The 17,292-nt window shown below is 42.4% G+C and overlaps 1 protein-coding gene across 5 annotated transcripts in view; it reads right to left on the bottom strand.

The window, feature by feature from the left end:
- CDK5RAP1 (CDK5RAP1 mitochondrial tRNA methylthiotransferase) overlaps positions 1–17,292 on the bottom strand; it is a 137,960-nt gene that overhangs the window by 39,982 nt on the left and 80,686 nt on the right. For 4 of the 5 annotated variants that reach the window (XM_088480556.1, XM_088480553.1, XM_088480552.1 and 1 more), the window contains exons 11-13: positions 13,775–13,905; positions 13,535–13,684; positions 6,937–7,077 (exon numbers count right to left, since the gene is read on the bottom strand). In XM_088480556.1, the coding sequence (XP_088336682.1) occupies positions 6,937–7,077; positions 13,535–13,684; positions 13,775–13,905 (422 nt within the window). Of the gene's footprint in view, positions 1–4,204; positions 4,360–6,936; positions 7,078–13,534; positions 13,685–13,774; positions 13,906–17,292 lie in introns of those variants that run through there. The other variant, XM_088480555.1, reaches the window with a different exon arrangement.

Here is a 17,292-nt window from a genome sequence, read left to right on the forward strand (position 1 = left end):
TGTAAATGCTAGTTCCTTTAGGCATAGTCAGACTTATAGACAATTGTTCATTTAAAACACTCGTCTGCACCTCACAGTATGTGTGTGTTTTTCAATTATCTGCTACAGACCTACACAGACCTATACTCTGGCTAAAAGTTGCATCTTTAAATATATATATGTATCCCTGCGCATTTATTATGTAAAGACTTTAAGTGTGCAGTAACACGGCAGATGTACATGACGCTAAATAGCGCCATACACGATGGCGTCGTGCAGACAATGCAAAATGTCGCCATGCAGACAACGCAAAATTTAAAAGTCTATTGAAATAATTTTTTAAATAAACTAAAGTGCTTTTTTAACTCAAAAAATAAATTAAAACCTACAATAATTGATTACAAAAGTAATTACCCCCTTTGTTTTAACACTTTGTAGATACCCTTGATTTGCAGTTACAGCAGAGTATTTAAAAAAAAGTTTATTTTTAAACAAGCTTTGTACATATAGACATTGCAATTTGTATCCATACTTAATAGGCCAGGAGCAAATTCAACATCATTCCCCAGACTGTATAGCCTAGGATTTTGTTTTTAATATGAAGTATATTTTATTGATCTTAACAGAACAAATGCAAACCAAATCCTAGGAATTATAACCTTAGCAAATGTAGATAGGCAGGACATATTTTTATATAACTTTCCCAAAGAGAGTCCAAATGAACAAAAAGGTTAGTGTCCATGGGTGGAATCATAGGACCAGCAGCCCTATTATTCCACTCTCACTTCAAAAGTCATGTGCTCCTGGATACATCCAGAGCAGAAGCCAAAACCCACTATGATCAGATCCACATTTCACAAAATTAGCACTGCCACGAAGACCCTTTTTAAAAAGAGAGAAACAGCTATTCAGCACACAAGAATGGACCTGCTAATATCTAGTACATGTAGTATCCCGAATACAGTGCATAAACTGTCCCTATGGATGTGTCCTCGCACATCTTTGCTGCAGTCCCTCTCAGCGCACCAGGTCCTGTGCGAATACGCTAGCACTGGGCGTCATTTTTGCACCTTTTTTTTGTCTAAAATGTATTAAATCACAATGTTCATAGGAAGCACAAGGAAATTATGCTGATTAATGTGATATGCAACACTTGTGTACATGTGCTTTGATGCAGCGGCCGCAGCTTTTTTCCATGCCAATACAGACTCAATCGTACACAGATATACAAGTGTCACGTATCACATTAATCAGCAGTCTCCTACTGTGTCCTAGTCACATCACATTGCGACTAAGACGTAATATCGGCAATCAAAAAAAAAAAGACGTCCAATGCTAGCAGAGTTGCTAGGGACCTGTTGGCTCACTCACACCAGGTATGTCGCTCTGCATGGCATATTGAGGATAGATGTAATCCACATCAGAAAGAGCACCTACGTCAACTTCACATTTCATTCTTAAGAGTAGGAGCACATTCCAAAAGGAGATGCAAATTAAGGGCACGATAAAGAATCAAAACAATTTTTCCTTTTTTGCCTGAGGGGCTCAGATTTAAAGAGAGAAATTTGCAGAAAAGATCCACCGAACGGGGCGCACACAGCATTATTGCAGCTGCATATATCTATATAAAATAGTGCATGGAATATGAAATTCCTACCACAACTGCTCAAAGACTTAGGGCCATATCCATTTAGCCCTGAACACTGTTCTAGCGCCAACTGATCCCCGTGTCCGGCAAAAAACGGGGATTTTTCGCAGATAATCCCCGATTTTCAACAATATTCTTTTTCTCCCCATCCAAATAATAATGGGGCGAATTAATAGGATAGTTCACCCGTTAACACATAGGAGCCGCGATAAGCTTGCACCCCTATGTGTTCTCGATCTTTTTTGGGCGAAAAAACGGCACTTATCGTCTATTAGTTATTAAAAAAAAAACCCTGATAAGTGCTGCTGTCAGGCCGACTTTGGGGCTAATTGGATAGCCCCGGACGACGTAATTAGCCGCGGTAATGTACCGCAGTTAATTGGATATGGCCCTTAAGGTTCATTCTACCCATAACAGAGTGTGGCAATCAATTTCACACTTGTGATCGGTCCTTCAGAAAATCATTCTGGGGCTAAACATTTAAATTCACATAATCCATAGGGTTATGATAAATTTGGATCCTTAAGTAACAAAATTGCATTTTATACTTCAGGGGGATATGCATACAGTATAAGTTGTAACAGTACAATCAGACCATATAGGGAAGATGATAGACTTGTCCCAGTTAATTTTAACCTCAGCGAAAGAGACAAAATTATTTGGCCACCTTCAGTAAGGATGAATCAGGGTGAGCCAAACACATCTGCATATAGAATGCAATTTTTCCTCCCTGTCTGAAACTATCAATCCCCGACTGGAATAATTAGTCCTAATAGCACATGCACTGCAAATAGAGCCAGCAAAAGTGGTCATCCTTAGGCAGAGAGCCTAGTACCTTGAGCAAGGAGAAATTAACTAGTAACAAACTCAATGACAAAGGCCCTAGCTGCTGGATTTGAGTACAAGAGCCTAGTTCACACAGGGTAGCTCCTCCCGAAGGCACGGCTGCAGTCTTCAGCGGGACACCCCATTTGTAAATGATGCATAGACGTCTCAAATTTATGCAGTTGAATTTCCGGGTGATTAACTGGGTCTGTCCTCGGCTTGGGGAGAACAACAATGAGGACTGCTGACATAGATAGAAAGTTTATCTAAATTTCAAACAGCATATTGAATTTTCTAACAAATAAGGGACAAATAGATAATGATGTATTTAACAAAGTTCTTATAGGAATGCCATCCACTCCAGGGGCTCTACCTTTCAGAGAGGAGTTAACAGCCTCACCCGGCATTTAAGCTGGATATTGGTATGTCTCATGGAGACTCATCTCTTATGGGGCTGGGTATTGCCTCTGAAAAAACGTGGGTGGGATGTTCTCATCACTCCACATATGATCCTAATTCTAGAGTGGTATCTATTCTGGTAGCTGTGTTTTTGCTGTGTCTCTAGTACTTCTTTTAGTAGTTTATGTTCCCTTCCCGTTCAGCTCTGATGTGCTTAAGATATGGTAGCGGACACCTCGTCATGACACAAGCACAACAAGCAAGGGAGGAAAGAACTTCATGCCCGAAGGCAAGGGAATTCAGTTGGGTGGCCGGCTGAGCAGCACACAAAACAGCGGCAGGCTGGGCGGCAACTCTGAATGGTGGCCGACTGGGCAGCACTCAGAGGTAACCTCCCGGGGTTGTGGCACTAGAGACCCCTCCTGGGGTTGTGGCAGGCTCTGAACCTCCTTCTATGGCAGCAGACTTTGAACCCCCTCCTGGGGCTGGACACTCAAAACTCCCAACACTTGGAATTTGGGGTTGCATCTTGACAATTACAACTTGAACCTAGGGCCCTCTCCCCGACACTCAGAACTTGCAAATGGACCAGCAGCTGTACTGAGTCTATGGAACAAGGAGACTCGGGATCCTGAGTGATAACTGGCGGGGAGAAAATTCCTTCAGGCAGCCTACAATTAGCCTCCCTGCTCCTGCACTAGTAACTTGGAGCAGGGTTTTCCCTACACATCCGCCTTACCAGCATTAGCTGTTTTTTTTCTAGGTCAAAAAGAAGGATGAGTGTTTACTTCCCTGCATTGACTATAGAGGCCATTCATTTTCAGGAAGCATGATACCCTAACATTCATACCCAATGTGATCACATTAGAGGAGCTTCCACCCTAAGCTGATGCATATAATCTTATTTGCATCACAGAAGAAGATAAATGAAACACCAGGGATGTGCACTATAAGTACTAAATTATGCCATTCGGCCTATGCAATTCACCAGCCCTCTTCCACATCTTCATTAATGAGATCTTTCAGGATGTCCTATAGCAATTAGTTGCATTCTATTTAGACATTATCACAATCTTTGCCAATTACGTACATTCACACAGGGAACATGGGGCAGAAATATTAAAATGAAATTGAGATCATCATCTATGCTGTAAACTTGAGAAATGCTTCTGAGCTCCAGCAACTACCCTTCATGGGTCCAGCATTTCTGGGTATGGTCTGCCAGATGGATCCAGAGAGGTGAAAGTAATCCTGAATTAGCCTCAACCCAATAAAAAAGCCATCCAATAATTCTCAGGATTTGTAAATTATTGTGAATTTATCAAAGGATAGTATTATTATTCTTTATTTTTATATTCTTCTGTAGTAGCTCCGATCACAGATTTGATAGACAGCATACAAAATATGAACAATAGTTCAGATATTAATGTTACATTTATTAATGAACTCTACGCGCATTAAATTATAGGAGTTCCTTAAATGTGGGTTATTTTCTCAGAAGGAATGATCTGTGGAGAGAGATTACAATACAGGATAAAGAGAGATATTAAACTTGCACTTGAGAAATTGAGACAATCAACTTACAGTCATGCCAGAATCTGTATCCCTGTCAAGCAAGGTAGTGCCTATTCTTCATTTTTAACCCCGTACTCACTTTTCAATCACTTATAAAGAATGGCAAGGTGGATGCACTGTTTTTTTTTCTTTTTACCATGTAGATCAAATATCCTCCAAAGGTCATCTTCGTGTGGATTCCTTCTGCATGTTGGCTTTTCCTGCAACTTCTCCAAGTCCACCTTAAGGACAATTTTTATCATCCCTAAACTTCACACTCCAAACTATTTCAAGGTGCATATGACTCGTGTTTCACAGGTCACGCTGGGGAATCTTGAGCTGTTTCACGTAAGCTAATGGTGCCCACACTTTATTAAGATGTGAATGAGTTGGTTTCAGCTCATTCCATTTGCAAGCAACACCAAACTCCTTAACAGAAGTTTCTTGCATCAGCTAAGTGTGCTAGAAGCACCAGAGCAGATGGTGACACTCCTGGCAGGAAAGAGGAACTGCATGGGTTGTGACAGGTGCAGGGTGCTAGAATGAAGACTATTTTTACAATATGATTGTAATGCTATACACTTATAAAGACCCTAAAATTATTATTGACAAACAAAAAACTGAATGTTGACCAAGTTATACTTAAAATCAATTTTGACATATGACTCATGTTACATACAAATGTGAATGGCATTACATTTCTGTCCCCAGTCAAAGGGCTCTGATACAAATTACTGAAATCTGTAGAATCCATGTGAATTAATCAATGTAGGCCCGTTTATCTTTCTAATTAACTGTAAATATGTATAAAATACTGTATTTCATCTGGTGATGATGGCCATTTCCAGTTGCTGCCAACTTGCTCCATTGAGCTCAGTAAGTATTCACCATGTCTTTGATCTCACCTGGGTAACTCTTTCCATCATATTCAACATAGAACCAGCCACCAATGTTAATTACAGTACATTATCTGACGTCACTGTGACAGTTCCATTAAATTCACCAGTAGAAAGAAATGAAGTTTAAAATGTCTTGGCATCTGCTATGATGCAACTTCATTTTCATGTGTTGTGTCCTATATTTCATGGAATGAACCCTCATATTTTATTTATCCAATATGGATTTCAACCTCATCCTCCTATACAGGATCTGATACTGTCCCCAATCCTAAAAATGCCAATGTTGAGTATTTTCCTGAAGATTTGCAACATGTGGGCCAAACAAAGGACTATCTCTATTATGTATCTTCTATGAAGGAGAGGCGGAGTATAATCGCCAAACTATTTCTCGGAGACATAGGATAGTGGGCCTATCCAGATTCTTCCAAACATTAATCCAGTAGCCTTTAAAGTAAAGTTGCCTACCACATTTTGTATACCAAGACTATTTAACATTTTCTTATTATATTATTGCCTATGGTTTTTCTATCCTCAATTTTTCACATTTTCAATCCCGATGCAACAACAATTTCAACTATAACAATTTAATACATTAAATGCTTCAATTAACCATAGTGTCAAATTTCAGCAGCTATTTAATACAGTATATCTCAAATAATAACCATAAAAATGACTCATCATATAAAACTTATAGTTGAATAACATTGAGGAGCGTTTCTGCAGGTTCACATACAACGAGCGTATAGAAAAAAAAAATCTAAAAAAAAAATAAAAAATTGTAAATGTATATGAAAGGTAGTTCAATAAAAACAATTTGGTTGACATATAGAAACTCCAACTAGGAGTGAGTCTCTCCAGATTGAATAAGTTGCCATATCTGTTGTGAGGAATGGGATCCTTCCTGGGTGACCATTTATAGCACAATGAGAAAATCCAAATGTGTGTCCGTCTCCTGACTGCAGCCTGTGCAGACCCGTGTGTGGGAGGTGGGCGTCAGAATAGAAAACCTGCCAGCCTTTATTGCACAGGTTCTCAAAAGTAGTTCTCAGGGCCCCAAACAAAGCATGTTTTCCAGGTCTCCTCACAGAATCACAAGTGAAATAATTAGCCTTACCAGTGGATTTTGTAAAATGTGCCTGCTAGGTGACCTGGAAAACGTGAACTGTGTGTGGTCCTAAGGACCGGGCTTGAGAACCACTGCTTTAGTGTTAGGTTTCAATAATTGTTACGAATGAGACTCCTATAAGATGATGTCGTGAGGAGTAGGAACCGGCAGGGATCTTGGACTCTATGGGTGCAGGGTCACTATATCCGCAATCAGTGAGCAGAAAGAAGAATCAAATTTTATCAGGTGTACCCCAAAAGGGGAGTCTGCCTTAATGCGTTTTCATCTGATATACCAGCTTCACCAGAGACAAGTGTACTACAGATGCCTCCTGCTGCTTTTACGTATTTTCGCAGCGACCAAAGAAGCAGCTGCTGCGTGAACTGCATGCTTCTCTGAATCAGGTTCAAAGCTCAGATAAAAAATAGTGAGAGTATTTAAATGTTCCATAGGGGGTACATTTTGTTGTTATATAGAATGCTTTTATAATGGAACTATTCAAGTTTGCGATTTAATTAATAACTTACCTTCACTAAGACGTAGTCACCTGGTCTGGCTTGGGCTCTAGTTTCAGGAGACAAGGCTGTTGCCAAATGCAAATTAGGGAAAACCACTTTGGTGTTGCCATCATTTCGTCCACATAGTTCTTCTGAGGAGCGTTTGCTGGCCTGGAATACAAAACTGTCCATTGAAAACCAAAATAACATGGCTGTATCGGACATGACAAAAATACAATGACTTCTACCTTGACAATCTTCCTTTAAGTTAAATGGTGATTTATCTTGGATAACATTATTGAAGTTTCAATAAATTAGATAAGTATAGTTTATATCTAACTCAGCAATCTATTACATTTTTGGGACCATTAGATACCCTGAAGTCTAAAAACAAAAAGTAACTCACTCTTTGTTTGCTGTATACAGATGTGTCCTGCTACATCTTTGCGCCATACGCCATGTAGCGCGCTCTGCTAGTCGGAAAGTTTTACTACGGAGTGTAGTACAAGTTTCTGTCCACCAGATGTCGCTTTTCCTAAACTGCATTGCGCATGCGTAAAAAAAAGGCAATTTAATGTCTGAATTACTACCCGCTCATTGGCTGACTGAACCTGTCATTAAGTACGCTGTAGTTATCATCGATCGAGAGCTGTAATTGAGTGTGTAATAAAGGATTAAATAATTTGGTGTGCGAGTGCTAAGTACACTTTTGGAAAAACAATTTATACATGTGTTCTGCCATCATTATTACACCAGTCCATGCTACATTGTTTTGCAGGGATGTGCGGTACTCACACAGTGATAACATGCCCTAGAACTGAACAGTTGGGATTGAAGGGCATTGTATAAAACCATCACTGAACTACACGTCTGTTTGTAATTAGAATGATACCTCTTTCTGAGCTGAGTGTGCGTTTTATGCAGCATGATTGCAGCAATGTCGCACTACTGTGCCACTAGGAGTTTGTACATGTCGCTGCTCAACACATAGCCGCAAGTGCCGTTTACTGCAGCACTGCAGAAAGTGGTGTGCAGCGCTCACGTACTGTAGTGCACAGGTTCTCAAACTCGGACCCCAAGACCCCAAACAGTGCATGCTTTCCAGGTCTCCTCACAGAATCACAAGTGAAATAATTAGCTCCACATGTCACTCTTAAAATGTGTCAGTGAATAATGACTACACCTGTGCACCTGCTGGGTGACCTGGAAAATGTGACCTGTTTGGGGGACCGAGGACAGAGTTTGAGAACCACTGCTGTAGTGATTTCATGTCTAGTAGTGGGGTCTGAGTGAAAGAGGTGTCCCTGGATTATAAACTGATTGTGTGTTTTATGCTGCACACTTGCGGCACTGTCGACGATGTCCTTGCTGCGGCAGCTGCGATTCCACAATGCTTGTGGGATCCCGGGAGTGAGACACAGTGTATCAGGTCCCTTCCCCCAAGGAAGTAAGAGTGTTTCAGTAACATAATAAAGGACGCTTTGTTAGCCATTTAAGCAGTCAGCTCAAGGTCTGCCCTTGCAATTACAGTGCTTGCGTCCTGAAAAGAACAGAGCCATGAATAAAGAATGGTACCAAAACATCCTCCAAGACCAACTTCTCCCAACCATCCAAGAAGTTTGGTGATAAACATGCCTTTTCTAGCATGATGGAACACCTTGCAAAAGTGACAACTATGTGGCTCGAGGAACAAAACATTGAAATTTTGGGTCCATGGCCAGGAAACTCCCATTGAGAACTTGTTGTCAATCCTGAAGAGGCAGGTGGACAAACAAAAATCCACAAATTCTGACAAACTCCAAGCATTGATTAGTCAAGAATGGGCGGCCATCAGTCAGTATGTGGCCCAGAAGTTGATTGACAGCATGCCAGGGCAAATTGCAGAGGTCTTCAAAAAGAAGGGTCAACACCGCAAATATTGACTCTTTGCATAAACTTAATGTAATTGTCAATAAAAGCCTTTGACAGTGATCGCGGTGAGCCAAAAAAAATGTGGGTCCCAGGGAGCCCTCACTTCGGGGTCCTACCTGACATTTTCTGGGTTCCATCTAAATCCCATGAAGCATGTAGCAGATGACATTGGCCCAGATGGGATACAAAGATACAACCATTGGCCCCAATAGAATGAAAAAAAAAAAACACCAACACATTGGCCCCAATAGGATAAAAAAAATATAAACACATTAATTCAACTTTATTGCACTGCCACCTGTAGTGCTGTGTCACTGTACCACTGTAGCTGGAGGCGGAATGCAGGTACGTGACATCATGTCACCACATCACCGTCTCTGGGTCATATGGGGAGGGTGGGCAGAAGCACACATGGGGACTGGGGAACTGGACAGCGACACACATTGGGGGCTGGGGTACTGGACAGAGGCACACATTGGGGGCTGGGGCACTGGACAGAGGCACACATTGAGGGCTGGGGCACTGGACAGAGGCACACACTGAGGGCTGGGGCACTAGACAGAGGCACACATGGGGACTGGGGCACTGGACAGATACACATATGGGACTGGGGGGCTGATGCAGAGGCACACATTGGGGGCTGGGGCAGAGGCACACATTGAGGGCTGGGGCAGAGGCACACATTGGGGGCTGGGGCAGAGGCACACATTGGGGGCTGGGGCAGAGGCACACATTTGGGGCTGAGCCATTGGGCAGAGGCACACATTGGGGGCAGCTCTCCATACTCCCCAGGGCCTGGCAGCAGTGACATTGGACCGGCTGCCTGTCATTACAGTACACTGGCTGCGGGGAACGTTCAGTCGGCACTGCAGCACTTTGTACAGTACATCGGTGTGGTGAGCAGTCTCTGGACATTCCCTGCTCACCACACTGAGCTCCGCATGGCCGGCGCACTGTAGTGACAGGCAGCCAATCTGATGGTCTGCTAGGCTGCCTGTCACACAAGACACTCCATGCTGCCGGGCCGGCGTGTATGGACAGCCAGCCGGTAACTACCCCTCCACAGGTGCAGGCACCCCAAACACACGGCCCCCTAAACACACCTGCCGGCCCTGGGTGCGTCTCCCGGCGGCCGCTGTGCAGCGCTCACTATTGCACTTTTGTGCAGCCGCTCTGACGACGTCACTCCGAGTCTGACCTGGGAACAGGGGGAATGGGGGAAGAAGATGCTGCCTCGCTGCTCCCGGGCGGTGGGCGTGGCTGATGTCTACAATCAGAGGTCGGAGCGCGGTGGGCCGGCTGATGTCTATACTGTAGCCAGAGATCGGGAGAGGGGACGCTACGCGGCGGTGACTGAGGAGACGCCGGCGGCTATTGGTTGAAAAGATGCCGCCGGCGGTGATAGGCTGCTGCACCCAGCTTAGCCCCACACAGCGGGTCCTGCGGGACCCGCTGAGTTTTTAAAATCGGGTCCTCAACTCCCTATAGCGCGTAAAAACGCGCTATAGCGCGTATTTTGCGAACCCTGCTTTGACACTTATGAAATGCTTTGTAATTTTACTTCAATATACCATAGTAACATCTGACAAAAAGGTCTAAAAACACTGAAGCAGCAAACTTTGTGAAAACCAATACTTGTGTCATTCTTAAAACTTTTGGCCATGGCTGTACACACACACTCCGAAAACAATACCAATACAGCTGCAATGCCTGTCAGAAAGATCAACAAAGGTACACTACAGCTCATTAATTTCAATACACCCCAAGATTCATCAATATGATTTGCACCTGCTGTTACTCACGAGTACGGCATTCCCCGCAAAGCCATGCCACCTAACCATGAGGCAATGCATCCTCATTTCAGGGGCGCGGCTGCGCCGTGCACAAAGGTCCCTCTTCCTGTGGTAAAAAAGTTGGGAAGAATGCCAACAGTTGGATCATGTCTGATCCCTAAAAATAAACAAATTACACCCACAAGGCGCTCGAAGTGATATCAGATACATGCCCAATACTCTTTCAAAACAGATTTGTCAACACATACACAGTGGAAAAATTCAGGTGTTCGCCTTGTATTGTGATACTGTGAACACTTATGAAAACATGTAAAGTTGTCACGTAAATGGCTCACAGGAAGGAGCTATTAATCAAAAAGCAATCTGCCATATTCGCTTTGAGAAATGCAGGCATAGTTTGCTTGAAATTGCTTGACTGGAGATTTCTCGTGGTGGTGTACAGTGTACCCTCAAGAGATATGCCGTAAACAATTGTCTACGTGATCGCTCACGACCTAGAAAACCTTGAGTGACAACAAAACAAGAAGACAAATTTATTAGAGTGTGTTCCAAACAGCTCATTAGATCCATGCTGCGCTGATGGAAACTAGGGAAAAAAGCGCGTCAATCGCAACAGTCAAACACCGCCTTGTAGCCGGTGGCTTGAAGGGATGTGTTGCAGCCCAAAAACCATTGCTTAGGCCCATAAATAAAAGAGGAGGTTATTGTGGGCAAATAAAGCACAGGAGCTGGAACACTAGTCAATGGCAGAAGGTTATTTTCACAGACTAATTAAAGTTTGAGGTGTTTGTCTAAAGAGGCGCATGCTTCGTTCGTTGTGGGACAGGCGAGCACATGCTTCCTGCTTGCATTCAGTCCACAGTCACACATGGGTGAGGTTCCATTATTGTCTATAGAGTAGCTTAAAGTAACATAAAAATCACCTTACAAACATTTTAATATACTCCAAATTCAGGAACACACACATTTGGTAGGAACAAACACATTTACAGAGGAGAAGATCCTATCAGAACTCTCAAAACTGAAAGTGGATAAATCAATGGGACCAGATGGGATACACCCAAGGATACTAAAAGAGCTTAAAGGGGTGTTGGTAACACCATTAACAGAATTATTGAACCAGTCACTAGCTACTGGAGTCATTCCAGAGGACTGGAAAAGAGCAAATGTTGTCCCACTGCACACAAGTGGAAACAAGGAAGAGGCAAGCAACTACCGACCAGTGAGCCTTACATCAGTAGTAGGGAAATTGATGGAAACACTCTTAAAAGAAAGAGTCGTAGATTATCTCAAATCCAACAATTTGCAGGATCCCAAACAGCATGGATTTACTGGGGGGAGATCATGTCAAACAAATCTTATTGACTTTTTTGACTGGGTGACTAAGGAAATAGATAAAGGGGGGCCATATATATAGCTTATCTAGACTTTAGTAACGCTTTTGACACTGTTCCACTGGAAAGCATGGGATTGGATACAAAGATAGTTGAATGGATAAGATCATGGCTGCAGGATAGGAAACAGAGAGTTGTAGTAAACGGCGTGCAGTCTCAAGAGGGAAATGTTACCAGTGGAGTTCCTCAGGGATCTGTACTTGGACCAGTGCTTTTTAATATCTTTATTTGTGACATTGCAAATGGTATTGAAGGGAAACTATGCCTTTTTGCAGATGACACAAAGGTATGCAACAGGGTAGACACACCAGGAGGAGTAAAACAAATGATTGATGATCTAGGTAGACTAGAGGAATGGTCAAGAACATGGCAACTACAGTTTAATGCCAAAAAATGCAAGATCATGCACTTGGGTCTCAAAAATCCAAAGGCTAAATATAGTATTAATGGAACTATACTGGAAACTACTGAAGAGGAAAGGGATCCAGGAGTCACTATTTCAGATGACTTAAAGGCAAGCAAACATTGTAACAAAGCAATGAGGAAGGCAAGTCAGATGCTTGGCTGCATAGGGAGAGGAATCAGTAGCAGAAAGAAAGAAGTGATAATACCACTGTATAGGTCATTGGTACGTCCTCATCTTGAATACTGTGTTCAATTCTGGAGGCCATATCTCCAGAAGGATATTAATACATTAGAGACTGTACAAAGAAGGGCAACTAAAATGGTGCAAGGTCTACACCACAAAACGTACCAGGAAAGACTAAAAGATCTAAATATGTATAGTTTGGAGCAGAGAAGGGATAGGGGGGACATGATAGAAACGTTCAAATATATAAAGCGTTTTAACAAGGTAAAGGAAGGAGACATTCTTCAAAGAAAGTTTAGTATTAGAACAAGAGGACATGTTCTAAAACTGAAGGGTGGTAGGTTCAGGGGAAATTTGAGGAAAAGTTACTTCACAGAAAGGGTAGTGGACAAGTGGAATAGCCTCCCATCAGGGGTGGTAGAGACTAAGACAGTATAGAAATTTATCCTTCAGAAGAAGTAAGGATCAATAAGGGTTGAGGTAATCATATGTTTAAAAATGGGGCAGACTAGATGGGCCAAGTGGTTCTTATCTGCCGTCAAATTCTATGTTTCATCAAGAGGTTTAAATTGGCTGAAAACCCATTGCTGACTATAACTCTTTTACGGTTTATAAACCAGGCAAAAATCAGCCATTTAACACCTTGTAAGAGCCCCAAGTACTTTGCTTATGGTCACCAATGGCCTTCTCTAATATCCTGCTATGTTATTGCCTACTTTTTTCTTCCCCACTCTTCCTGTCATTTACAGTTAAGTAACACAAGGCAGACGTACCGCGCAACCTCCTTGATAAGCGTTTTCAAATTAAATAGTGCAGGTTGCGGGATCGTGCATGCTGAAAATACCTCACATAGTGCGCGGTAATGTAAAGTGTGGTAATATTTCCACAGCTAATTGAATCGCCCCATTATTGTGAAAGTACAGGTAACATGAGATACTCACTCCTTCTACCAGAACTAGCTGTGTCCTTCCTATAGCTCTCTTGTTGACCCGTTCAGCCTCCTCTCTGAAGACAACTATGAGTTCCTCCAGTCTCCTTTTCTTCACCTCAGCGGGGACATCATCACTCAGCCTATGAAATGCTCTTGTTTTCTAATGCAGAAAGGGAATTTGTATTACTTTGAATAGACAAAACTTTAGGTGACTTGATTCATAATGTGTGTCAAACCGTCTCCAAATCACCTCTCTCATGCTGTAGGCAAATAGGAAACTCGCATTGTAGGACACTTCACGCAACAGCGATACTGTTAGTTGGTGATCTTCCTCTGTCTCCTGGCAAAAGCCAGTTATGAAGTCACTGCTGAGACTGACCCCTATCAGAGAGAAATGCATTGATCAGTATTATGCATGACATATTAAAGAACTCAAACACAGAAATTATGCCTGCACTGCTAATGTACCTATTAAGAACCATTAAATATTCAGCACCTTGTGGTCTAGAAAATGGTTGTCTGAAATTAAGCTGCAGTATTATGGAGATGAACCATTCTAATAAAGTTTGATAAATTCATAAAGAGACTCTTACCACTCAGTACTCAAAAACGATTAGAGCCCATAGGGAAAATGGAATTGAGCAAAAAAAGGGGAAATAAAGTAAAAAGAAACTCAAAGTATTTAACGTGCAAGTCCTAATCACTAAGCACAGATGGAATAAAGGGGCTAGGGGAATGTCCTCTAACTGGTCAATGAAGGACATATCGTATCATTAGTTGGTGCAGTTATTGACAAATGTAGTCAGCATATAATCTGAATATAGTGTAGGCGAGAAGCAAATGTTGACAATATGAAATGGAAGAACCAACAAAAGCACAAATTTAAATTAAATATTGTTAATGATACATGAAACGTTACAGCCACCAAAAGCACAAAGAGAAAAAGCTGACCTATTTAGCAATGGACATCTGAACATATATGCTACTAAATGACTATGGGGGAGATGTTTCAAACCTTGGAGAGAGATAAAGTACTAACCAATAAGTTACTAATAGCCATACTAAAGACTGTGCTTGAAAAATGGCATTTAGAAGCTGATTGGTTGGTACTTCCACTTTAGCTCTTCTCCAAGGTTTGCTACATCTCCCCCAATGCATGAATTCTGTTTATCACTAAAATGTCAACGTACAGAAAATTCTCCAAGGTGGTAGCCAAGGAGTAGCCAACCTGATCAATGCTAGAGTACTAAAATAACATTTTAAGATAAGACTCAGATTACAAATTTCTGACACTGCTTAGCTTGGGCCATACACCAATAAATAAAAATAAAAGGAAAAATAGAAAACACCAATTTTCATTTTTAAAGGAATTAATCATCATATTATCCAAGATGTTTGTTAATAGAAAGAGTTTGGTCTAAATAGAATTTCAGTTTGAGTATTGTGTGAAATTGCTTGACTGGAGAAGGTTTCTCCATTTTGGAAGAGACTATGGCCCTCATTCAGAGCCGCACGCTCTGAATGAGGGCCGGGCTCCATTTTCATGGAGCGTCCTCCTGGACGCTCGTATAGCTGTGGGTCACCACCCACAGGCTATACGAGCGTGCACTGTGATGGTCGCGATGGTCGAGACCATCGCGACCATCGAATTTGCGAGCCGGAGCCTGCGGTTGAGGTTTTCAACCGCAAGCTCCGGAGTGATTTTGGCTCTATCAGAGCCAAAATCACTCCCACTGACATCACTAGTGATGTCAGTGGGCCGGCTTTTGACGGGAGGCGTTCCCTTGGGAACGCCCCCGTCAGGGAGGCACGCCCCTGGCACGCCCACCAAAGGGGGCGTGCTGTCAATCAACATTGACAGCACGCCCCCTTTGATCGGACACAACGAGCGAAGGACTTTCCTTCGCTCGTCGCGTCTGGCGCATGCGCACGACGGAGCTCCCTCCGTCGTGCGCATGCTCAGTCCATAACATCGACCCACTTGCAAGCGGACAGCCGCTCGCGAGTGGGTCTGAATCAGGCCCTATGTATTTTGCCACAAAAACACTTTATGGTTTACTTTTTAGTTTCTCTTACAAAGCATCATATGTGACCCAGGATCCAAATAAGTAAAATGAATAAAGAGAGGGCACGCAACATATAAGTAGAAAAGTAAGAACGTTTTTATATTGAAATGTCACGTGTCACCTAGGCAGTCAAGGTTTCGTTCTCACTGGACCTTTGTCAAGACAGACAATACTTTCCAAAATACACAGAAGCAAAAGTATCACCAGAAACCAAAATATAAACAACCACTTACCTAGGGCTGCTTATGTACCATCAATAATTTATTAAACAAAATGCCAAAATTGTAGGTGCATCCAGCAGGAAACGCTATAGACCCGGAAATTACAACACTTCTGCTACATGTTCACTGGATACAAGTGTCAAAAAACCAGCCAAGGTACTGTATACTAAATAAACAAAAGCAGCCAGCATGTACGTGGGTGGTTCAATAAATAAGGTAACAAGACCTCTCATTGCGTAAATTTATTCAACAGGTACATATATGTATAATCAATACTATGGCCTTGGTGCAGATTATTTTTCCACACTTGTCTAAGCATTTGCTCCAATGGTACACCAAGTCATCTATCCCATCATAGAAGAAATCAGTGTCAAGCGCCTGAAGCCACGACATGACTACTTGCAGAACTTCACCGTAGGCTGTAAACCACCTTCCACCCAGGTGCTTCTTCAATGGTCCAAAAAGAAGGAAATCACGCCGTTGTAATCGCTGCTCATCTTTAACATCTGTCCAGTCGTTGTCAAAGGCAGTGCACAAAACCTAATCCTGTTCCAGTTACATGACGTTATCACCAAACACCTCAACAGGTTGGCCATGAATTTCAGCTGCTGATTTACCCTTTAGACACAGAAATCTGATCACACTATGTACCCCAACGTTTACCCAGGTTTCCTCCAACCCCATCTTACAACTGATGTTGGGACAGTATGACTTATATGATGCGCATTCTAATGGCCGTGAGGGGAAGCAGTGGTCTACCTGCTCTGGCCTGGCAGGAAATTAGAATGAAAAAGAGAACATTACACACGTGAGAGGTCTTGTTGCCTTACTTATTGAACCACCCTAGTACCATGGTGCTGCCAGTACAAATGAGCACTAGCGGTTCTAGCGATCCAGAAAAGGTCAGCTTGCAGACTGGGACTCCGGCACATGTGGACTATCAATACGTTCCAGCCTGGAATACATCGACACATGCCCAATAAAGCAAACAGCACATGCGCACTAATCATGCCTTTCACAATGGAACGAATGACGGTAAATATAGCGAAAATAGACCAAAATATCACATCATCAAGGTGACTGGCATCATAAAGATAAATAAGTCTGCATTTAAGAGTAGCAACTTGATGGCCCAAACTTAAAAAGTGTTGGGCCTTATCTGTACTCCGCTTTGTAAAGGTTTGATGTATGGGACCTCTGTGATTAGCCATGTGCTTTTAGAACATCCACATAGTCATCGCCACATAAACAAGCCTACAAGTGCATGTCAAAAGATATATTACGTAATCCAGGGTGCGGTGCAATTTATATCCAATTCTGAAATTAACCCCATTCTGGATAAGGTAATGTGGGTCCAAACCACATAGGCGTACAGGTTATGTAAGAGTACAGCAAAAACAACTGTTTCTTTAACCAGGTAGTATCATGATTAGGTTTGGGGAATAACATAGGGCACATTAACATTTGTTTCAGGTTGGGCC

This window comes from Taudactylus pleione, unplaced genomic scaffold (genome assembly GCF_031769625.1).
Source record: "Taudactylus pleione unplaced genomic scaffold, aTauple2 ptg000256l, whole genome shotgun sequence".
NCBI classification, from domain to species: Eukaryota; Metazoa; Chordata; class Amphibia; order Anura; family Myobatrachidae; genus Taudactylus; species Taudactylus pleione.